Here is a 15,752-nt window from a genome sequence, read left to right on the forward strand (position 1 = left end):
AAGGACAGAGAAACTGAAATGACAAACGTAAAACAAAGCAGAGAACAAATACTCATCCAAAAATATGTAAGTAAATGGATATTGGGGGACACAATTTTTAAATATCTCTATTATGTTAATATGAAAGTTCTATTTCAAAATTTATCAGAGTGATACCCAATGTTCTTGTGTATTGTGTTCCAAATTTATCTAAATACAAGATGGAAACTTTGTGTAAAGTATGTTCTTTCAAAAAAGAAAAAAATCCATTGACATTTAGTTTATATATATTTAATATATTTCTCAAGAACATATTGCCATATGTATAAATACAGGTATTTAAGCAAGGACAGAGATTTAGAAGATATAAATACATAGCTGGGATTGGAAAAAATTTATAAAGTTATTCCATGAAATTCTGTCCAAGAGGTGGGCTACACTTAAGCAGATACTCCATAGAACATAACTTTAGGTCATGTCTCATCAAAATATACCTCAACTGCAAAGTCCGGTCTATAAATTTTCCATGTTTTTGGCTTGTGGGGATTATCTAATTCATTTCTTGGTAGATAAAGCCTAAGAATAGAAAAAAAAAGTTACACATTTTATTTTAGGGCTAATTGGAAAGCCATGCAGTGGGACACCCTTATTACAGCTTTAACAAAGGACTTGCTCAGCATGAGCAGAGCCTCAACCCCGTTTGGTGTCTCATTTGGTGCCTTCCACCTTTCTGGTGAGATGCAAAACATTTAATGTTCAGTAATATATGTTGCTGATTCTTTTAACATTACCTTTATGGGATTAAGGACATTCTAGTTTAATAAAATATCTAAATTTATATATGTGACAGAAGTTATTCAGAAACTAGATGGGTATTAAAACCCAGGAATAAAATACTGTGTCATTTATAATTGATGGAAGTTGGCAGTTTGGGTTAAACAATAATCTCATAACTAATAAAATACAGCTTTACCAAGTAGTATATAAATTTCAATGTTATAGAAATCTTTAGAAACTTATAAAAAAAATGATCTAACTTGTTGCTTCTCCAATATGAGCATGGTGTTTGTGTGTCTTGAGACAGAGTCTCACTTTTGCTCAGGCTAGAGTGCAGTGACCTCATCATAGCTCACAGTAGCCTCAGATTCCTGGGATCAAGTGATCCTTCTGCCTCAGCCTCTCAAAGTGTTAGGATTACAGGGGTGAGCCACTGCACTCATAATAGTGAACATGGTGTTTTAAAGGGAAAAAATGCATACGCCAGCAAGAACCACTTGAGATGTAGCAAATAATCTACTCTCACTATGTACTTGATGAACTTTGCTCATGTTATGACTCAAAGTTTATTGTTTGTACACATCCAGGAAAAAATTAGTAAAAATATGCCATCAAACCCAAGGCTCACTCTATAAAGTCCACTAAGTGTGTGTGCATTACAAGTATGTGGAACACATGTCCACTTTACTGTTGCCCTAGTGGACTTGAGAGGTTATGAAATCAAATCCAGACTTGAAGAAAAAGCTAGGTTTGATGTAACAATAACCATCAATTCTTGCCACATACGATAAAAAACACTTCAATGATTTTTAACCTTCCTTTTTTCCTCCTTTTGCATCAGATTATATATGGTGATGCCCAAAATCTCAATTTTTCACTATCACCGTACAAATGCTCCTTAAAGTAAGAGAACTTGTAGACTCAGGAAGGAGTTTCCAGATAAGGTAGAAGGCCCTTTGGAATAAAAATCTTCAAATACAGTTAATAATTACTTTTTATTTGTCTGTTTTAGAGGCAGGGTCTTTCTCTTTCACCCAGGCAGCTGGCTCAATCCCAGCTCACTGCAACCTCAAACACCTGGGCTCAGGAAATCCTCCCACCTCAGCCTCCCAAGAAGCAGGGCCTACGGGCATACACCACCATGCCTGGCCAATTTTATTAGGTTTTGTGGAGACAAGGGTCCTACTGTATTGCCAGGCTGCTCTTGAACTCCTAGGCTCAAGCAATCCTCTTGTTTCAGCCTCCCAAAGTGCTGATTATAGGCACTCAGTGAGTACTTTTTAAAAAAGGTTTCCCGATTTAGTTATTAGAAAATCATGTTTAAGTGGGAGACTATCAATTAATGACTTTCCAGTTGTCTTCCTTAATGCCTAGAGTGTCTTGTAACTTTTGCCCCAGATCAGCCTTTAAACTAGTGGAAGCCTCCCTAGATCCTGCCTTGCTTTAGCATAGAATTTGGTGGTGGTCAGTCATCAGTAGATCAACACCTACTGAGGACCTGCCACATTCAAGGTACTGAACAGACTTATATTAAACTTAGCAGGAAGAATTTATCACACTCCAGACCTAATTATGATACTTTTAAAATATTAAGGCAGTTTCTTACCTTCTTGCTCAGGCTAGAGTGCCATTATAGCTCACAGCAACCTCAAACACTTGGGCTCAACCCTCAGCCTACAGGCAAGTGCCACCCCTCCTGGCTAATTTTTATGTTTTTAGTAAAGAGGGTTCTTGTTCTTGCTCAGGCTAGTCTGGAACTCCTAAGCCCAAGTGATCCTTCTGCCTCGGCCTCCCAGAGTGCTAGGATTACAGGCACGTACCACCATGCCTGGTCTTATAATACTTTTTAACTTATAACACGGTCCTAGGCCATGGAACCTGAGGATAATGCAACTATCTTGGTTCAAGAATAATTGTATTTTTAAAATAAGCAGAGTAAGAGGAGTAAGGCAACAAAGAGTGGTGACTCAAGGAGTTTACCATTTCTATGAATTGAGCTCTGACAATTGAGCTCTGACAAATGGCAAGAGACTTGCCATTATACCTTATATACAGATATCAAAGATTAGGGATTGTGTCTATTGAATTATATCCATACCTGTTCTTCTTTATAAAAGATGTATGAAACCAAAAGAAAAATGGGCAGTCATCATAGTATTTAGGAAGATCCTAAAAAGATATGGTTAAAAAAGGTTATTTTCATAATAAAATTGACACTGAGATTTAACCATTCTAAAAGAATTAACATTACATTCTTTATTCATTTATATATTTATAAAATAATTGTAGCCATCAAATATGCAGCACCCTACAGTTTATAACAGTACACTCAAGTCACAAAGGCTTTAAGACAATGCTGTTAATTTCTTATTGTTTTTAATCAAAAATTTGAAGGAAATGTAGCTTTCCATGATAGCTATTTATACATTTGAACACTGACCTTTTAATCTGGTTTAGATAGTGCTTAACATAATCTACAAAGGATCTGTGTTTCTCTCTTAACATAATCTACAAAGGATCTGTGTTTCTCATATGCCAACATATTGTAGTGAATTCTTCTGATTGCATGTTTCCTCAGCATCTATTCTAAATATGTTCAAGCTTCTTATAATAGAAGCCAGGGTCAGTTTCCCTTGACACAATTTCCAGTTCTCCACCTCCTCCCAATTCCTCAGTAGGACTGATTGCAATATCTGCCTTATAAAGCCACATCTTGGGGTGGCACCTGTGGCTCAATGGAGTAGGGCACCGGCCGCATATGCCGGAGGTGGCAGGTTCACTCCTGGCCCCGGCCAAAAAACTGCCAAAATAAATAAATAAATAAATAAAGCCACATCTTTTTTTTTTTTTTTTTGAAGGTTTCAAATGTACTTTATTTCAATAATGCCACATCTTGGTGATCACTCCCTGTGGGAGAACTAGTACAATTTACTTGCCTCACCCCACAGACCCCCCAGACTCCACAGGGGCTATGTGGCTATGTCACAGTGAGCCCCTCTCAGTCACAGCATGACTCCCTTTGTGCCTGCTCACATCAAACCCATCAGTTAGACCTCCCCACACAGGAAACCTGCTCAGGTAACACCTTGGACTTCAATGAAGTTTTCAACTCTCAGGTCCCTCTTTCTCCATTGCTCCCTACGCACTAGCCAAGCTCAGGTGCCCCAGATGGCTCCACCCTGCTAGTTGGCCCTGGGAGGTGTGCTGCCCTCTTCTCTCTGGGGTTTGTCAGTAATAAAAATCGCTTCTGTTATTTTGTGTGTTTGCATGTTACACATCTACATCCAGCTCTCGTCCCAGGCAGGGGCTGTCTTGGTAGAAGTAAACTGAACAGGAGCCAGATGAGGGCCACAGGGTGTCTTCCATAAACAAATTTCTGTGACACGGGTGAGACACTTAGGCAGTGAACCTCCCACCAGGCTGAAAAGTATTCTGTGAAAAGCACACTGTGAACACCCATGACCACTACACCAAGGAGCAGTTCTACCGCCCTTGATAATCACAAAGGCTGAATATTACCAAGGTCCCTTGGGCCAGTGACCTTTATGCCACTGCTTTTGCTAAGAGGCCATTGAGCAAGAATTCAGTGACTCCATTCTTCCATCTGATGTGGGATCTATCCAGGTCACTTGCTTCACTACACTGATCACTTCATAAGTGGTAGATTCTCCTGCAACAGCTACCAAGTAGAGGATGACAGAAGGCACAGGAAATTCATTTTAAATTGATCAACATAGCTGGGTGCAGTGGCTCACACCTGTAATCTCAGCACTCTGGGAGACTGAGGCGGGTGGATTGCCTGAGCTCAGGAATTCCAGAACCAGCCTGAACTAGAGCAAGATCCTGTCTTTAAAAATAGCCAGGCACTGTGGTGGATGCCTGCAGTCCCAGCTACCTGTGAGGCTGAGGCAAAAGATCACTCAAGCCCAGGACTTTGAGGTTGCTGTGAGCTGTGACACCACAACACTCTACTGAGGGTGACACAGTGAGACTCTGTCTCAAAAAAAAAAAAAAGAAAAATTGATCAACATAGTTACTTGTTGGCAGTTCTGAGTGAAAATTTAATGCATGTAGCAAATGAATTAAAATTATTAAGGTTTAGAAAGTTATATACAAAATAATATTCAAGTATAGCTTTTATGACTGGTCAATATAAATTATACTATTATCATATTTAGAGTAATGATAATTGAAGACATTCTCAATTTTCATGAAGTAAGTATAGGATTAATTAATACTACTTATAACATTATAATAACAACTAAGAGAAAAGTTGAATCTCCCTTAAAGTACTTTATTAATTATGGGGAGCAATGTATTCTTATGTGGGTTATGTGGGAACTAAACAAATGAGCTAAATTTTTCGAATTTCTTTTCTTTTTTTTCTTTTTAAAAAATGTGTTTCAGGCTTGGCGCCTGTGGCTCAAGTGGCTAAGGCACCAGGCACATACACCTGAGCTTGTGGGTTCAAATCCAGCCCGGGCCTGCCAAACAATAATGACAGCTGCAACCAAAAAATAGCCGGGTGTTGTGGCAGGCGCCTGTAGTCCCAGCTACTTGGGAGGCTGAGGCAAGAGAATCACTTAAGCCCAGGAGTTGGAGGTTGCTATGAGCTGTGATGCCATGGCACTCTACCAAGGGTGACAGCTTGAGTCTCTGTCTCAAAAAACAAACAAAAAAAATTATTTCAGATCTGATTTGTTGTTTTCCTACCCTTCCCTGGCAAGGGCTTGTCATCCATTATTTTCCATGTTGGAACTTCCACAAGGAAAATCCCAAACCAAAATCATTCAAAACACCAGACAAGAAAAAGCCAATGGCTGTTTCCTGATTACTCACGGAGGAAGAAAAAAATTGCACTTTCACGTCATCATACAGAGGTGGACAGTTGAAGATGTGTATGACTACTCTGTCTGATTCCATGTCATAAAGCACCTGTGAATGAAACACAGGAGTCAGAAGCAGAAACCTCCCGGCGATAACAGTGAGTTCATTTTTCAGTTATTAAGGCTGCCTATATGTGTCGAGTAATTTTTCTCATAGTCCAATCACTACATGTATAAATAAATATTCATAATCTTTTCCATAAAGTTGAAATTCTATTATTTATAATTTGTAAAGGCTGACATGTTTAAGGGTTACAGTGGGGCTCTTTTGAAAAGTTAAGTATTCAATTTTCAACTAGAGTTTAGCCAATTAAATATTATAGCTTAATGCTATTATTGTAAATGTCACCTGATTTTTATATGTTGAGGACTCTTTTGGTATGGACATTCTAAAGGCCATACAGAACTCATCATTTTTTATCAAGCATATTGCATTTGTTGATGGGATCAGAGGCCATGTCCACTGCAGGTTTCTGGACAGAGTGAACAAAGGCAGGTCAAGTTTGGGACTGAATGACTTCAAAGCTATAGTAAGTATTGCTTATTACTGATCCACCCTTGCATAATAATGGCACCCACAGTAAGGAAGGTCCATGCTAGGCCTTGTGAAAAATACAAAAGGAGGTGCAGACTTAGTTTGTCCCTGCAGGGAGCTGTACATGTAAGGAACAATACTATGGTACTAATGGTGTCTAACTGGCAAGTCATATGACCAAGCCTGGGTGTGCTGTTAGGCAGGGTGTGTGGGGAGGTGCATAGGAGGTGTAGAATGAGAAAGCTTCATCAAGGAGCTAGAAATTGAGTTGGGCATGAAAGAGGAGCATAAAATAAAATCTAGTCAAGACAGAGGGAAAAGAACAGAAAAAGAAATCCATGAGATGAAGTTAGAGAGTTATGTTCCAAGAGCCAGAGAGGATGACCCAGTCCACTTGGAATGGGGACTGTGTACTGCATTGTACAGGGGGAAAGAAAAGATGAGGAGACTATTTTAGAAAACTAGGCCTGAGCAAATGAGGTCTCAGTCTAGTTAGTGGCAGTGGAAAAGAAAGGTAGGGAGAATGAAGAAAAATTTCAAAGATACAGTTAATAGGAATTGGTGACTAACTACATATCAGGGGGCCAAGCAAAGAGATAACCAAAGGTACTATGAAATTTTAAGGCCTGAGTGGGAGAATGCTGGTGCCATTTGCAGAAACAGAGGAAAAGTTCATTTGATAAATTTGGATTGAGCAATTTGTTTGAATTGTTGAAATGGACACTGGCCACGTAGCTCCTGCATCTCTAACTCAGCGCAGGTTCATAAATACCTCCTCAGTAAATGAGAACAAATAATTTCAAGGAGTGAAATGAGTGAGCATGACCAACAATAAATAATTTGCTGCAGTAAGAAAAGAAAGCCAAGGATCAGGCCTAGGCAAATGCTTTCAATTAGCAGAGGCCAAGAAAGCTAAGGGAAGAGAATAGGCTTGGCTAGAGGAGAATTTTAAGCAAAAGCCTAGGAGGAAATTATGAAAGTTTATGGTTCTTAGACCCAGGAAGGAAGCTTGGTTTTTGTTTTGGAAAGGTCTGTAGATTTAGGCATTCTTCATTTTGGCAAAACATTGCTTTGGATAAAGAGATTCCCTGCTCTTGCATTTCTCTTAGTGCTGTCCCAGAGAATCTCTGAGTCAGAATCACTTTGGAAATTTCTAAGTCCACAGGTTCCTGGGCCATTCTAGTTTCCTGAGTGACACTTTGGTGGTACAACCTTGGAATGTGCTTCTTTACAAGCTTTTACGTGGTTTTCACGCACACTAAAAATTTAGAATTGGTGCTATATAACAAAAGATAAAATGACCCAGAAGAAGAGGATATGCCTATAAATGACCAGATGGAAGCCTGGTCATCTTCCTGGGTGCACACTCAGCATTCGTGAGAAATTGAAAGGCAAGGCAACACTCTGACCTGAAACATATTTCGGAAAGTGCCCTGACAGAACTATTATGAACAAGGAGGTTAGTTTATCTCTGGTTTGCATGCAAACCCCAATGACACCAAGTTGGATGGTAACCAAAAAGTGACATGGCATCTTGTTATAATGAGTGATGGTCTGGGAGGTCAAATGCTGACTCAATACTGAGCTTTAAAACAAACTCCAGACTGTTCAATCCATGTTTTCTCTCACCTTACAGTTCTCAGAATAAGAACAGGAAAAGATGGCCTTCCGTTGCATGTGTATTTGGATTTTTAGGTCATACCCATTGCCTTTCCCAACACCTGCATGGAATGGAAATGTTAGGCTGTTTAGAGAAATGATCAAAATATCTCAGCAATTAACATTATCAATTAAAAGAGAAGAACATATTACAGCTATCAACGCATCAGCATTTAATCATTTGCTTTTGCATAGATTTTTGTCATTAAGACACAAGACTGTGAAAACCCATTCCTGTCTCCTAAAGGAGAATTGATAAGAGTAGAGAAAGAAGAAAAAGACTTAGAATTCCCTCACTTCACCTTTCTAGAAAAAAAATTTAGGGAAGGCAACTTGGAACCTAATATATTACTTTCTTAAGACTTGTAATCATGATGTTTATTGGGTTTTTTGCTTGTTTTGTTTTCTTTCATTTTGTTTCTGGAAAAGATTCTCACTCTGTCACCCAGGCTATAGTGCACTGGCATCATCTTAGGTCACCACAACCTGAAACACCTGGATACAAGCAAATTTCCTAGCTCAGTCTCCTGAGTAGCTGGGACTGCAGGCGTGCACCCCCAAGCCCAGCTAATTTTCTTTACTTTTTTTTGTTGCTTGTTTTTTGTACAGATGGGGTCTCACTCTTGCTCAGGCTAGTCTAAAACTCCTGACCTCAAGTGACCCTCCCACCTTGGCCTCCCAGTGTTGTAGGATTATAGGAGTGAGCCACTGCACTGGCCTGAACACGATGATTCTTAATAATAAAAACTGTAGCTTAAACTCATCTGCCCTCCTTTATGTTCAGTTCCTAATGCAATCTCTTGAAAATGTAGAACAGTTATCTCTAAAGATCTCTGTGATATTCAGTCTATATTTCCAGATGAATGACCATGAATGTCCCTTTTTTCAATTCAAACGATCCACTTCCTTTAGCATTGGTTTCTCAAGCCTCCAATTAATCTTTATTGGTTTCCTTTCAACCTTCCATATTTTACACTATGCACAAAACTAAAGAATTTCTTAATATTCTATTAAAACAGTATATTGATCTTTCTTGATTGCGAGTCTCATGTTCTGCTTGTTTTATTTTTATTTCATTTTGTTTTCTCTAACTCTGTGTTATTAATTCATCACTGGGAGTCACAGTCTCCTGCCTCAGCTCCCTCTGTCCCACTCCAGGAGCAGAACTACTTACTACTGAGCTCTACAAGAGAGCAGTGAGATGGAGAACTCACCTAAGTAAACACTTATCACATGACAAGAAAAGAGCTTTGATTTATAAGCTTAAATACCTACATATTAATGTTTAAAATAAATATTTACATGATTGAAGTAAAAACCTAAAGAAGACATGAAACAAAAAGTCTCCATCTCATCAGGTCTCCCCCCACCCCCGTTCAGTTTCTCAGCTCTGAATATGGAGCCACTACTATTCATTTTTTAATTTTATGGAATCAAATCAAATGATTACATTTATATGTAATCAAATATGAATAGACAGGGTGGCTATAAAGTTTGTGTGCAATTTAACATAGATAACTATTTTAAATTGCACATGGACTTTACGGTCACCCTGCATATACTGCAAGAGGTTTTATTATGTAAAAACCCAGAATGGATACATACTATTCCCCTTTTGTTTTATAGAAATAGTTGCATACCATAGCACTGTCTTGTGGCTTGTGTTTTTTAAACACATGCCAAAATGGGCCCATAATCAATTGCTTTCCAGCGGACAAAAATAATTGGCATTTTTATGGACAAAAATTATAGTAGTGCTCCCTTATTCACAGGGAATACATTTTAAGGCCCCAGTGAACACCTGAGGCTACGGACAGTATTGCACCCTATATGGGCTATATTTTTTCCTATGCATACATACATCAAGCTTAATTTATAAATTAGGCACATAAGAGATTAACAACAATATTAACAGAATAGCAAAATTATAATGATATTCTGTAACAAAGTTATGTGAATGTGGTTTCTCTCAAAATAGGTGTGTATACTCACCTATTTTTGGACTGTACTTGACTGTAACTGAAACCCCAGAAAGTGAAGCCACAGATATGGGAAGAAATCAAGCCCATGAAACTCTCCACTAGATTTCATCTGCACTACTTATGAATTTGGGTTAGTCCCTTTGTTCTTTAGATCAGCACCTTACAGTTTTCAACTAAACAATGTCTCCACAGGAATTAAATACTATTACAAGAAAATTCAGAGTCCTAGGATATATCAGACTGAGACAATATACAAAATTGTAGAAGTCATTAAGTATATTTTTAAGCTTAGAATTTTGAAACACTAATTCTATTCTCATTGTTCCCATTAGAGAAATGCATTAAAACTTCATTAGATTAAACACCTATTTGCCTGAACAGAATAGTGTAATGCTCACAAAGGTTTGTTTAGATGCTGTCATTGCTATTGTTAACCAAGGGGAAAGAGAAGGAGAGTATGTGCTCAGGTACAATACAGGATGTCACACCACCGAGTTGGTTTTATAGTTGGGTTATAGTTTCTTCACGGGAGAAGCTGCTCCAACAGCAGACTGTGTTGCCACTCATTTCAGAAGAAAGCATCCTAGCTCTTTTTTGCAGGGCCCCACTGAGTGTGGAAAGGGAGGGGTGCAAGGTCTGCTGTTCCACACCTTTTACCTCCTGTTGGGCAAGCCGGGAACCTTCACTTGTGGGTTGTCCGACAACAGTGGGGGTTTCTGGTGAGATCAGCCACTCAGCCCCACTCTTGCCTTACTCCTCTGAATCCACACATCCCCAGGAAGCACTCCTGATGGACTTGGCACAGGACTTCTCAGTCTGCAAAGCCTTTTCACGAGCAGCAGCTCATTTATATACCCCGGCAGTCTCCTGTCCGAGCAGGCTGGGTTTCAAGGGTCTTCCTGCACAGATGCTTGTTGGGAGGTCTAGACCAAAATATCCCACGGAAACAATGCTACTGGGTGAAGATGGTTTTCAGAAGTCAGAAACCTATGTAGTCTGTTTGTGGGAATTCAATAAAATTCCTCACTATCATCAAGAGGCCATGGCAGTTGTGTGGGGAAAATAAAAATATGCAAATAATTTTTTTTAGATCATAACTGTGTTCATTACTGCATTTATGGGGTACAATGTGCTGATTTTATACACAATTTGGAATGTTTACACCAAACTGGTTAACATAGCCTTCATCTCATTTAATTGTTGTGTTTAGACATTTATACTCTACTTTTAATATATGTGACATGTACCCTTGCAATACGCACAATAGGTGAGGTCCCACCAATTACCCTCCCTCCACCCGACCAACCCCCTCCCCTCCCCTCACTCACCTCTTCTCTCCTTCTTTCTGGGCTATAGTTGTGTTTTATCATTCATATAAAAGTGTGAGTGACTATATATTGGTTTCATAATAGTATTGAGTACTTTGGATTTTTTCTTCCTTTCTTGAGATACTTTACTTAGAAGAATATGATCCAGCTCTATCCATGTAACCATAAAAGAGCCAAAGTCTCCATCTTTTTATGGCTGCATAATATTCTGTGGTATATGTATACCACAATTTGTTAATCCATTCATAGGTTGATGGGCACTTGGGCTGCTTCATGACTTGGCAATTATGAATTGGCCTGCAATAAACAATCTTGTGCAAATGTCTTTGTTGTAAAGTGATTTTTGGTCATCTGGATATACGCCTAATAGAGGAATTGCAGGATCAAATGGCAGGTCTACTTTTAGTTCCGTATGTGTTCTCTTCCGTATGTGTTGCTTTGAGTAGTATAAACATTTTTAACAACGTTGATTCATCCCAGCCATGAGCATGGTATGTTTTTCCATTTGCTACATCTTCAGCTATTTCTTTTCTCAGGGTTTCGTAGTTCTCTTTATAGAAATCATTCACGTCCTTTATTAGGTAAATTCCCAAATATTTCATCTTCTTTGGCACTACTGTGAAAGTAATAGTCCTTGACTTTTTTTTTCAGCTTAAGTATTGTTAGTATATATAAAAGCTACTGATTTGTAAGTATTGATTTTGTATCCTGAGATGCTGCTGTAATCCTTGATCACTTCTAAGAGTTTTATAGTTGAGTCTCTAGGCTTTTCCAGGTATAAAATCATATCTTCTGTGAATAGTGAAAATTTGATCTCCTCTGACCCTATTTGGATACCCTTGATTGCCTTCTCTTGCCTGATTGAGATGTCTAAGATTCCCATTACAATGTTAAAAAGCAGTGGAGACAGTGGGCATCCTTGCCTACTTCCTGATCTGAGTGGAAGTGTTTTCCATTTTACTCCATTCAATATGATATTGGCTGTGGGTTTGTTGTAGATGGCCTCTATCAGTTTAAGAAACGTCCCTTCTATACCTATTTTCTTAAGTGTTCTGATCATGAAAGGATGCTGGATATTATCAAAAGCTTTTTCTGCATCAATTGAGAGAATCATATGATCTTTGTTTTTTATTTTGTTATGTGATGTATTATATTTATAGATTTGCATATATTGAACCAACCTTGAGACCCTGGGGTAAAACCAACTTGGTCATGGTGTATAATTTGTTTGATGTGTTGCTGGATTCTGTTTGCTAGGACCTTATTGAATATTTTTGCATCTATATTCATTAAAGATATTGGTCTATAATTTTCTTTCCTTGTTGGATCTTTTCCTGGTTTGGGGATTGGGGTGATATTTGCTTCATAGAATGTGTTTGGAAGTACTCCTTCTTTTTCTATGTTTTGGAAGAGGTCATGTAATAAAGGTACTAGTTCCTCTTTAAAGGTTTCGTAGAATCTGGTCCTGGACTTTTCTTTTTTGGGTGATTTCGTATAGTTGATGCTGTTTCAATACATTTCCAATTCTTTATGGCTGAGTCTAGAAAGGTAGTGTGCTTCCAGGTATTGGTCTATTTCCTTCAGATTTTCATATTTCTGAGAATAGTTTTTATTGTATTCATTAAGGATTTTTTTAAATTTCTGAGGTGTCTGTGGTTATTTCACCTTTATCATTTCTGATTAATGATATTAGGGATTTTACCTTCCCGTGTCTAGTTTGGTCAGCCAAAGATTTATCAATTTTGTTAATCTTTTCAAAAAATCAACTTTTTGATTCATTGATCTATTGAATGATTCTTTTGTTTTCGATTTCATTTAATTCTGCTCTAATTTTGGTTCTTTTCTTCTGCTGGGTTTGGGGTTGAAATGTTCTTCCTTTTCCTGTTGCTTGAGATGTCCTATTAACTAGTTGACTTCCTCTCTTTCTGTTCTCTTGAGGAAGACTTGCAACACTATAAATTTCCCTCTTAGGACTGCCTTTGCAGTATTCCATAGGTTCTGATAATTCATGTCTTCATGGTCATTTTGTTCCAAAAGCTTGGTAGTTGCCTTCTTAATCTCATCTATGACCCATCTATCATTCAGCATTGGGTTATTTAGTTTCCATGTCTTTGTTTTAGTATAAAGATTCCTGTTGTTGTTGAGTTCAACTTTTATTCTGTGGTGGTTTGAGAAAATACAAGGAATGATTTCTATTTTTTCAAATTTGCTGAGGTTAGACTTGTGACCTAAGATGTGATCAATTTTGGAGGATGTTCCATGGGCTGATGAGAAGAATATGTATTCAGTTTTGTTAGGATGAAATGTTCTGTAGATGCCTGCTAAATCCATTTGTTGTAGGGTCAAGTTTAAGTCCAATATTTCTTTGTTTAGTTTATTCTTGGAGGATGAATCCAACACGGCCAAAGAGGTGTTAAAACCTCTGACTATTATGGTGCAGGAAGATATCAAATTGTTTATGTCTGTTAGGGTCTCCTTTATAAATTGAGGAGCATACTGGTTGGGTGCATAAATGTTAATAAGTGAAATCTCTTCATGTTGAGTGTTTCTCTTGACAAATATAAAGTGACCACCCTTATTTTTCCTTACCTTTGTTGGTTTAAAGCCTATTGTATCTGCAAATGAAATTGCAACCCCTGCTTTTTTCTGATTTCCATTTGCCTGTATTATAGATGTCCATCCCTTCGCCTTGAGTCTACTTTTATCCTTTAAGGTAAGTTGAGATTCTTGTATGCAGCAGATATCTAGTCTGAGTTACGTATCCAGTCAGCCAACCTGTGCCTCTTTAGAGGACAATTTAAACCATTCACATTAATTGAGAGGATTGATAAGCCTGGTAGTGTTTTGGGTGTTATGTTTTTCAAATGTTCAGTGGACATTTTTAATCCTTTCACCACTGTGGAAGTTGGGTTTTGTTCAAAAATTTCTGAGTGAGTTTACTTTGGTGGTAGAGCATTGTGCTGGTAATTGTGGAAAATGGGAATATCCCATCTGAGAATATCCTGGAGAGCTGGTTTAGTTATGGCCAATTTCTTCAACATGTGTATGTCATTAAAGTATTTGATTTCTCCATCACAAATGAAACTCAATTTACCTGGGTACAGGATCCTGGGATAAATGTTATTTTGTATAGGAGATTGAAGGTTGATGACCATCCTCTTCTGGCTTGAAAAGTTTCAGTTGAGAGATATGCAGTCATTCTAATATTCTTCCCCTTATAGGTTATACTTTTCTTGCATGTGACTGGCTGCAGAATTTTCTCCTTCATATTAACTTTAGCAAAGTTAATTACAATGTGTGTAGGACATGCTTTATTTGGATTGAGTCATTCTAGGTTTCTGAAACTGTCTGCTATCAGAATTTCTGTATCTCTTACCATCCTTGGGAAATTCTCCTCCATTATATCTTGGAGTAGAGCATCTATGCCTTTTGGACCATCCTCTTCTCTTTCAGGGATTCCTATAAGGCAATGTTTGCTCTTTTGGAGTGGTCCCATGACTCTCTCAGGGAATGATCCATTTTTGCTCTCCACTTCTCTGCCTCTTTGAGTATTTGGGAGTATTCAAAAGCTTTGTCTTCAACTTCAGACATCCTTTCTTCGGCATGCTCCACTCTATCACTGAGGGATTCTACTGTATCATGAAGCTCTTTGAATACCTTTCTCATTTCTTTCAGGTCTGCAATTTCTTTTCACATAATGTCCAAATCCTTGGAGATTTTGTCTTTGAATTCATTGATCTCTTGAAACACCTTTTGAATTACTTCCTGAACTACTCCTTGAACTTCTAATTCCAACTTTACTTACGTTCTATTAATCTTATTTGCCATCCATATTCTGAATTCTATTTCTGATATTTCAGCAATTTGTTTATGAACGGCATCTCCTGTTGTATCTTCTTTGTCATTTTTGGGGGAATTGATCTACTCTGATTATTCATGTTGCCAGAGATTTTCTGCTGGTTTAGCCCCATAATTTTTTTTTTTTTTTTTTTTTTGCAGTTTGGCTAGTGAAGCTGGTAAGGTGAACTTGGATTGAGGGCTCCAGGGCACCAGTCCTTTACCAAAGAGTTGGGACTGGTGAGTATGGCTTTTCCTCTGAAGCTTTACAAAGATCCCTTTTAGTCCTGCAGCCTGAGACTCTGGGGACCTGGTTGGTGTGCTGGGGCTAGGTGGCTCTGTCTTGTATTCAGCCAGCCTCAATCCAATCCTAGTGAACCGGTGGCTTTGGGCTAAAATCTCAGCTGGGGAGAGGTACAAGCAACTAAGACACCCCATCCCTCACCAGCAACAACTGGAAGAGGAGAATCAGACCCTCCCACTGCAACACCACCTGGACTCAACCTTGGAGGGTGCCTGGGTTGCCGGTCCAGATCAAGAGTTCCAAACCAATTGTCCCAGGCAGCACAATCACTGTTCAAGTGGGAGAGTTCAAAAGGTCTCCGGCATACAGACTGCAGGGGTCCACTGGCAGCTCAAGTGTGATTTGCTCTAGTACTCAGTGGAGTCGTAAAGGCCCACCCAGAAAAGTAATTAGTCCAGGGGGGTTGGAACCTCTTTCCCCACCTTGCACATCAGCCACGTCCAGTCACTGGCAACCCTGCCGGGC

At 38.6% G+C, this 15,752-nt stretch overlaps 1 protein-coding gene across 2 annotated transcripts in view; it reads right to left on the reverse strand.

The window, feature by feature from the left end:
* The window catches only part of LOC128566341 (phosphatidylinositol 3,4,5-trisphosphate 3-phosphatase TPTE2-like), a 98,170-nt gene that overhangs the window by 512 nt on the left and 81,906 nt on the right, over positions 1-15,752 (reverse strand). Inside the window, exons 12-15 of one of the 2 annotated variants that reach the window (XM_053563115.1) lie at positions 7,807-7,898; positions 5,596-5,691; positions 2,855-2,925; positions 217-555 (exon numbers count right to left, since the gene is read on the reverse strand). In XM_053563115.1, coding sequence (XP_053419090.1) covers positions 453-555; positions 2,855-2,925; positions 5,596-5,691; positions 7,807-7,898 — 362 coding nt within the window. In that variant the 3' untranslated portion in view covers positions 217-452. Of the gene's footprint in view, positions 1-216; positions 556-2,854; positions 2,926-5,595; positions 5,692-7,806; positions 7,899-15,752 lie in introns of those variants that run through there. The other variant, XM_053563116.1, reaches the window with a different exon arrangement.

Source organism: Nycticebus coucang, chromosome 15 (assembly GCF_027406575.1).
Source record: "Nycticebus coucang isolate mNycCou1 chromosome 15, mNycCou1.pri, whole genome shotgun sequence".
Classification (NCBI taxonomy): Eukaryota; Metazoa; Chordata; class Mammalia; order Primates; family Lorisidae; genus Nycticebus; species Nycticebus coucang.